Raw genomic sequence first — 8,275 nt, 5'->3', positions numbered from 1 at the left:
CTCGTGATATCGCGATACAAAAAGGATATTCTTTTCTAACGAAACGCATGCTGATTATGTCCTTTGAAAGTAATTAATTTATTATGTATCACTTCCTCATTTATTAGCGTTGAAACAATAACATTTTCGAGTTACATAGTATCGCTTGATGGTACATTGATTCACAACAACGCTTTTGTCGCGGAGAATCGCCACGGCGCGTCAGCATAAATGCCGGAATCAAGAAATGTATTATCCGAAGGTCAAGAAGCATCGTTGGACCAGGCAAAATTTATGCGCCACATCGAAAAATATACCGCTATATTCGTGTACACAACGCGACACGTTACACGTCGCATTTCGTATCGATAAATCTCCCACCGTCTCGAAATTTGCCCCAGTCGCTCGCATAATTCAGCGTGGATCCCGATCGACAGAAAAACCTGTCTCCGGGCGCCTCCGCATATGGAATTTCTATGTTCCCTGGAGATTTCCATCGGTCTCTCCACGACTTCTCACTCACGGTCTCGAGCAAACAGTAATACGCGAGGATCAGGATAATCCAATTTACGAACGCAAAAGACATATCTTCTCTGTTTGTATTTTAATAATATATGATTTCCGTGAGTTTCTCTCTCTCTCTCTCTCTCTCTCTCTCTCTCTCTCTCTCTCTTATTATTTTTTTCTTATTCTTTCTTTTATCTTGTTATATAATATATCTTCTAATTTTTATATTTTGTATTTTAATGTTAAATATTGTAATGTTAAATATTGTAGGATTTTACTGTCCTTTTTTTTGTAATATAGCGTAAACTTTTGAGCAATTTTATGTCCTCATAAATTCATAATTTACGATAAGTACAGCATCTCGTGACTAAAAAACAGTTTTTAATTTCTCTCTTCTCTTTTATCCAGATTATTTTGTTTTTCTTGATATCAGTTATTTATTGATCAATGCGATCAAAATTTGTCATTTCTGATTCATTGAAATATTTTCGTAAGGCAATTCTTGTCTTCTGCTAACCTCGGATGTCGCAACATCGGATAGCACTCGTTTTAATCTGCTATCAAATTCAGCAGAAACTAAGTAAAGCTTTTCGCCGTGAGTGGAAACTTGCAGCGAACAATCTCTCTCTCTGTACGCGCGCTCCTATAACCCTTCCTTTTCCAACGTTTCTCTTATTTTCTGCGTTTCTTACGCGACTGAGGTAGATCTCCTTGGTCTTCTGATTACCTTAAAGCTTCTCCGAACACATTTCGTATGACCAAAGAAACGCGGCACTCTCTACTTCTGAACGTCTCCGTGGTTCCGTTCGTTCCGTTTCTACTTCCGTCTCGTTCTCGCTGCCGCTTCGCGCTATATGTATCGGCGTGGAAAACCTTGTCTTCGGTTCGTCGACTTCCGGAGCTACTTAAGAAAGTTTTCCAGTCGGTGCGACGCAATGCCGCACTCAAGTCACGCGATTGCTAGTTGTGGGACAATGGACTGTTCTAGCTATCGATAATTTTTCTCGTTGTTTAAGAAGCTTCGTCCGACTCCGAATACAACTTTCATTGAATCCACTCTGCGTCCTGCATCCTTTATGTGCACAAACTATGCTTTTTTGTAATTTTTAAACAAAGAAAGAAAACTCGGAGTATTATTTTTGCGACGGTTTTATACTCGAATCATTAAGAATAATGTGAACTTTGGCAAAACGATTTTTAATAAATGATTTTAAATACAATAATTATATTTATAGGAAATGCATACTGTAAGTATTTCCATTTAGTATATTTATAACATCATGCTTATATACATAACTGAATGTAATAATTAATAATACAATATTAATGTAAAAAGATTTTTTTTGTGTGAGATGCTATTTAAAAATTTATTATTTTAAGCTAATACTGAAAAAATTGTTATATAAATGCTCGTTATTTCTCTTATTCATTGAAATTCACTCAATTTACATTGTAAAATGACAATAAAGTACTTCGGCAATTACATAAGGTAGCCTTTACTTGTTCAAACTTAAGATGCGAACAAAATGACGCTTTCCCAAAATTGAAGTTTTTGCATTTGGGTTTATGATGCTATTATTCTCTGTCCAATTTATTAAAAATATCTGTTTTCTCTCTCTCTCTCTCTCTCTCTCTCTCCCCCCCCCCTCTCTCTCTCTCTCTCTCTCTCTCCCCCCCCCCCCTCTCTCTCTCTCTCTCTCTATCTCATAAAAAAGAAAATTAGATAATAATTATACTTTCAATTTATAATTTCAATAGGCAATTATCGACAAATGAAATCTTGAAATATTCGTACGGGAAGTTTCAAGAAAAACTTACTTGACAGTGAATTTGCAGAACTTGCATTTATCTACCTCGACACAATTAATTAGACATCGAAAAATAAATCTACTATTTTATATTATTTTATTGTTGAGAATCTTTAATGAATAGAGAGAAAGATAAGAATTTCATTTAATATTGTGTTTTGTAACGCGATCGGGATTTTAGTGCCAGAATAAACACATTTAAACATCCAGTCTGTATTCTTGCTTCCTGAATGACGATGAATATTCATTATTCTTATAATTAAAATCTATATAGATTTATAATAAAAATCTATATAAAAATCGATAACACATATATGAAGATAAAAATAAATAACAATAATAAAAATAAATACAAAAGTAGATAAATTATACAATAATTACAAAACGAAAGTTAATTTTCTTTTGAAATACTAAATAATAATGAAATGTAATTATATTTGTTATAATGCTGTAGAAACATATCAGTAGATTCAATAATCATTCATTTATATTCGAAAATATTGTTTCTTTCACAATTCTTTAGAATGCTATTCTTATATATAGATAATAATTTTATGCGCAGTGCACAAACTGCTTATCATGTTCCATTATTGTTATAATAACATTCGGATTGTTAAGTACTTATATAGTCTACGATCATTTTTTTCATGCACTGATATTCATATAATTCACGTTACATTCGTATTCTGCCGTCGAGATTACATCACGAACAAAAGCAGCGTATCAGATTTGGATCTCGCTACTCAAGACTTTTGCCTTATTACATCAGGCTCGAAGTGGTTAGTGCCATGTAATTGCTCGATCTTATTACATTGTGGGAGCACAACATCGTTGTTACTTTAATAGCGTATAATTGTGAACAGGGATAAACTCTGGTGATATCCAATCGAACATGAAATCTATTCCTCGCCGCAATCGGCGATCGTTCGCTTACGGATTCTCAATCGGCGTTGAGTGAGACACTAACCAACCAGAAAATAGAGACATTATCCGCGAGCGATTAAGATAGGGATCTGTGGCCAGTAAATTTTTAAGGCGCACTGAAATTGCCGATCTGGCGCGTTCTAATCTCTTAACGATACCTCAATCGGATTAAAACAATAGGAGTAGGAGGAAAAGGTAAAATCGAACGAACATACGTTCTCGACGCTCGGATTATAGTGTTTCTTGAAGAAAAACGCAAGACATTCGGAAGAGAACAATTTTCAGAACTCTATATACAACTTATATTTGCATAATTGACGAAATGGAATATTAAATTCAAACCCTTATCTTATTTAAATTTCACTTTATCACAATAATTATTTTTGGATAAATCTATATTAGCGCTATGAATCTCGTTGGAGATTGCATATATACTAAATAAATGATTGCAGAAATATCGAATGAATATTGTCTGTAAAAAATGATTATTTTCATTAAGCATTATTTTCATTAATTAGCTTGCAAATATTATTTCCTTGAATAACTTCTCTGCATTCAATTCGACTAATAAATAACAGTTAAATTGTTCTTTTTCAGGTCACTGAACTTATTGAGCAGAAGTCCAATGATATGGAAATTATAATTAAAGAAGTACGGATGAATAAACGAAAAGATGTCCAAGTTTAAAAGAAGTTTTAGAGAATGTCTACATATTTTCCCCTTGTTGCATCATTTTGCGTGCTAGTCTAAATCTGAACAAGCAGATACATATCGACGTTTTGTGAAACGCGAACGCGATCTTGCGAATAAATCTCCGGCCGCTCGATGCCTCGAGTGAACTGCACAGGATTAAATTTAAATTGTAAGCACGAGTGTGCGAGGAAAATAAAGGTTTCATTACAGAATTCGATAAAAGTACGTCGGCCATCGAGAGTACTCGCGCGAGGAAAATATCGCAAGAGTCAATACTACCCCATCGCAGCTTCGAGAATAGGGCGCTACTTCGTTAGTACAAACCGCAGAACGGAAACGTGATTCAATCGTCCGTCTCTTGGCTGGCTCTTGTATGTCCGTCTCTTGCAGGCACGATATATCTGATCTCGCATCACAAAGTGCAATATTTCGACCATTGCGTTTTGAATACCCGACCGGCATGCGAAAAAGAAACTTCACTCGTTGGTTTAAAACACTCACTCAAATAGATTATTCGCATGATTTATGAATATTAATCAAATTAAATGCATTCACATAAAATTGCTACGAAACTTTGAAAAGACACATATCACGCGGCTATTTTATTTAACATAAAAATGATCATAGTTGTCATTTCCGACAGTAAATAAATAATTATCATCGACTAATTACAATTAAAAATAAATATAATAGAAAAAAATTTGACACGAGAGAAGGGTGAATGCAAATAATTCGTAATAATTGTTTAACAAGAGATAAAATTACCTGCCACAGTTAGGCGGTTTTTAAATTCTCATTCAAAAATCTCTTAGTGATCGTACAATATACCATATCATTAAAAAAACAGTTGGAAGCATAATGCATAATAAATGTACATACATAAATATAAATACAATTTCGAGATGTAGGTGACTTCAAATTCGCAAGAAAATAATACTTGATAAACAGTAAAATAATTGTAATGATTATAATTATAACTTTTTATTTTAATAATAGACTAATGATGACTAATTAGCAAACATTATGATCGGGTTCAGCAAACTTAATTGTTACGGAACGGACTCGTGAGTGTTTTGTCTCTCTCTCTCTCTCTCTCTCTCTCTCTCTCTCTCTCTCTCTCTCTCTCTCTCTCTCTCTCTCTCTCTCTTTCTCTCTCGCTGCTATTGGATGATCTAGAAGAATACACCAATAGCAGCTCATGGATCCAATTGGCAACAGTTGAATCTGTAAAAAAAAGGAACGATAATAAAAAGCACAAAATAAATAAAAAATAAGAACAGGGTCGTCATTTTGAACTCTCCCCTTTTGTCAGTCAAATATTCTACCCACGGGCAAATTAAGTTGTCGGTCCTGTTCAGACATGAAACAAAGGATCAACGCGATGTTGCAAACGCTTTGAAGCATTTTTTTAACTGATCAGTTTATAAAATTTTATAAAATTTTTCTTTCTTCTAATTAGTTCATCAAATGTTTCAAAACATTTGTAGCAAAACTTTGACTAAAGATGAGCATCGAATGTCTTTATATAACTTATCTAATAGCATAGAAGAGAACCACAAAATCGTGTGGAATACTTATAGGATTTCCGATTTGGTAAAATCCAAATTTGCAGTCATAACGTCAACAGCCATCGACCGCCCTGCAGGATTCAATGTATCCACTGTTCACCCGCTTTCAATTGATCAATCTGTTCGACTTGCTTACTTTTTTACACTTTTTATACTTAAAATGAGATAGATATTTGACGCTAAAAAGAGAGAAAGTGAAGATGCTGAGTGAAAAAAGTATAAGCAAGTCGAATAGATCTAGTGTTTCTGATGTCTCGTTATCACAATAAGGCATCTCAATTTCAATTGTGTCGAACCATAGAGTGACTGAGTTCAGCAGAACACAATTTATGATTAAAATTATAAGAAAATGGCTCAAATGATGAAAATTCAATATCTATAAGAAAAGAGCCAATATAATATCTGTTACAATATTCAAGATAAAAATTGTAACTGTAAGTAGAAAAATTGCTGACAAAATTTAATAGCAAAATATAATAAGGATATTGTCATGAATACTGTAACAGATATATTATAATGGCTCTCAGCTATTTTCTTATACATATGTATTGAGTTCTATGATTGTTTGCTAAAATAGGATCATTCTTTTAGATCTAAAAGTATAATCCAATCAGCACGAAGAAAACTTCGAACAATTGCAAAATAAACGTTCTGCTGAACGCATTAGGCGCGTTCAAGTCAAACAAATCGGCTAGCCTGCTCGCCGAGCAAATGAATATAATTGTTACTTATAGATCCAACCAATCATATACAATCGCTCGGTAAGCATGCTTAGTCTCATTGTCTTGAACTCGCCCAATGTCTTTATTTTCATGTCCTCTTATTTTTCGACGAGCATTCTCTGTCGCACAAAGACGATTCTCCACCAAAGAAATTTCGGTTTACCGCTTGGCCCTGATTTCCATATCTCCTCACGCACGTGTAACAAAAATATTCGCGCAACGCAAAGCCCGACACTCCACATCTCTCGTCCCGCGACGATTCCTTTGTCCGGGACGTGACAAAAACACTGCAGCACTGAGACATATTCGAATTATACATATATCAATATTTATATTCCGTCAAAGAATGATATCTCTGTTTTTGACCTTTTGTAAGCAATTTATGCTTCTTCTTTCTTTCGTTTCTATACCTCAGTGATTAAATGCTTTAAAATTCTGTATATAATACAAAACGCGCGGTTATAATGGCGGACCAGCAATTAGAAGACAACGAGATCCGAGTTCGTAAATATCTGCGTAAACATTAGAAATATCTTATAGATCCAACTATATTAAATTACTCACTCACTTGAAAAACGAACATTCAAAAGTATTAACAGAAGAACAGAAGAGAGATCAAAACGTTCATTGGGCATGGGATTATTTTACTCCAATAACACAAAAAAGAGCACTGTGCAATATATGTAATAGAACAATTGTTTCTGTAGATATCATTAATTTAACGAGACATCGTGATACACACAGGCACTTGTAAGTATAAAATAAGTATATTTTCAAGAGACATAATATAAGGAAGCTTTATCACGGAGTTCCGTGCATAATGTATCTGATATCATTGTCGCATTTCTTATTTTCCTTATCACTCCTTATATAGGTATACAATATTCAATCCAAATCCAAATATTGATATGGGTAAGGCAGCAGTGCAAGTGGCGGTACGACTGTAAAGGATGTGGAACATCAGGAAGCTTCAATACCAATAGTATTCTAATTTGACCGATATAATACGGATAGATCAGGTGTTCCTCACAAGTAATTATTCACTTTAAATTTATTTAAATACATGCTAATAGATCTTATGAATCAATTTATATTTCTTTTCCTATTCAAATATAATCTATATGATGTTGTGTATAACACTTATTTATTAAATTTCATAAATTTATTTCATTAATATCTGTATAATAATTAATCAATCGCAAACTATTACTTCAATTTTGTTATACTATTTTACATGTTATATAATATTTTATATAATACTATATGTATCAGATGTTATTACAGCTTCCATAGCCACACTGATTCTGTATTAGCAGTCAGGTGTTAAAAAAATCTATTTGTATTCGTTACACCTATTATGCAATAAATAATGATTAACTTAAAAAAATGTTGGAAATGTTAAATGTACAAAAACAATTTTATTTTTAACTCTTATTCGCATAAACAATAATTAATGAAATTTATGTTAATTGCATGAAGAATAAATAAATAACAAAAGAAAGATATAGTATATTGTATATAAATAATATACAGGTACATTGTTTATAATTATACAATTTACAAATATTTTTCATCATCAGTTTATCTGTGCATTAACTGAGAAAAACGGCGTGTCACTGCTAAATATTCATCTGTGATCAAATTTGTTTTCTCATTTAGTGTACATTCATAAATAATACAATTACATGTTGTTTATTGCATGCAATATGTAGTGCATTCGCTTTGATAAATTGCTTTCGTTAAGCTTACTTTTATTATTTTATGCTATTAATCGAGATATTGTTTAATTTTTGAAGAATAGACATATATATTTATATATATATTTATTTTTAATTTGTTCTTCTTTTCTTACTTCTAATATTTTAGGAAATGAAGTTTATATTTATGCATACATATATTTTATGATGAAAATCGGTGCATACAAAGAATGAATTTAATCTTAAAATTTACCCTGAAAATGATAATTGTGATACAATACATTCTTTTAAATATTTATGGTACAATGCAATGTTTCAAAGATTTATATCATTCATTTCAATAAAATTAATTAAATTCATTTTATATTTTATTGGTA

General features: G+C 32.5%; 1 protein-coding gene across 1 annotated transcript in view; it reads left to right on the top strand.

Annotated features, from left to right (window-relative positions):
- Nucleotides 1-6,665: 6,665 nt before the first annotated feature.
- Nucleotides 6,666-8,275, top strand: part of LOC108692214 — a 6,150-nt gene continuing 4,540 nt past the window's right edge. The window contains exons 1-3 of the mRNA XM_018200389.1: nucleotides 6,666-6,720; nucleotides 6,792-6,884; nucleotides 7,119-7,183. Coding sequence (XP_018055878.1) covers nucleotides 6,666-6,720; nucleotides 6,792-6,884; nucleotides 7,119-7,183 — 213 coding nt within the window. The remainder of the gene's footprint in view (nucleotides 6,721-6,791; nucleotides 6,885-7,118; nucleotides 7,184-8,275) is intronic.

The sequence above is a fragment of the Atta colombica genome, unplaced genomic scaffold (genome assembly GCF_001594045.1).
Source record: "Atta colombica isolate Treedump-2 unplaced genomic scaffold, Acol1.0 scaffold66, whole genome shotgun sequence".
NCBI lineage: Eukaryota > Metazoa > Arthropoda > Insecta > Hymenoptera > Formicidae > Atta > Atta colombica.
Note: the sequence above shows the minus strand (reverse complement) of the source record. Positions and strands in the feature narration are given on the sequence as shown.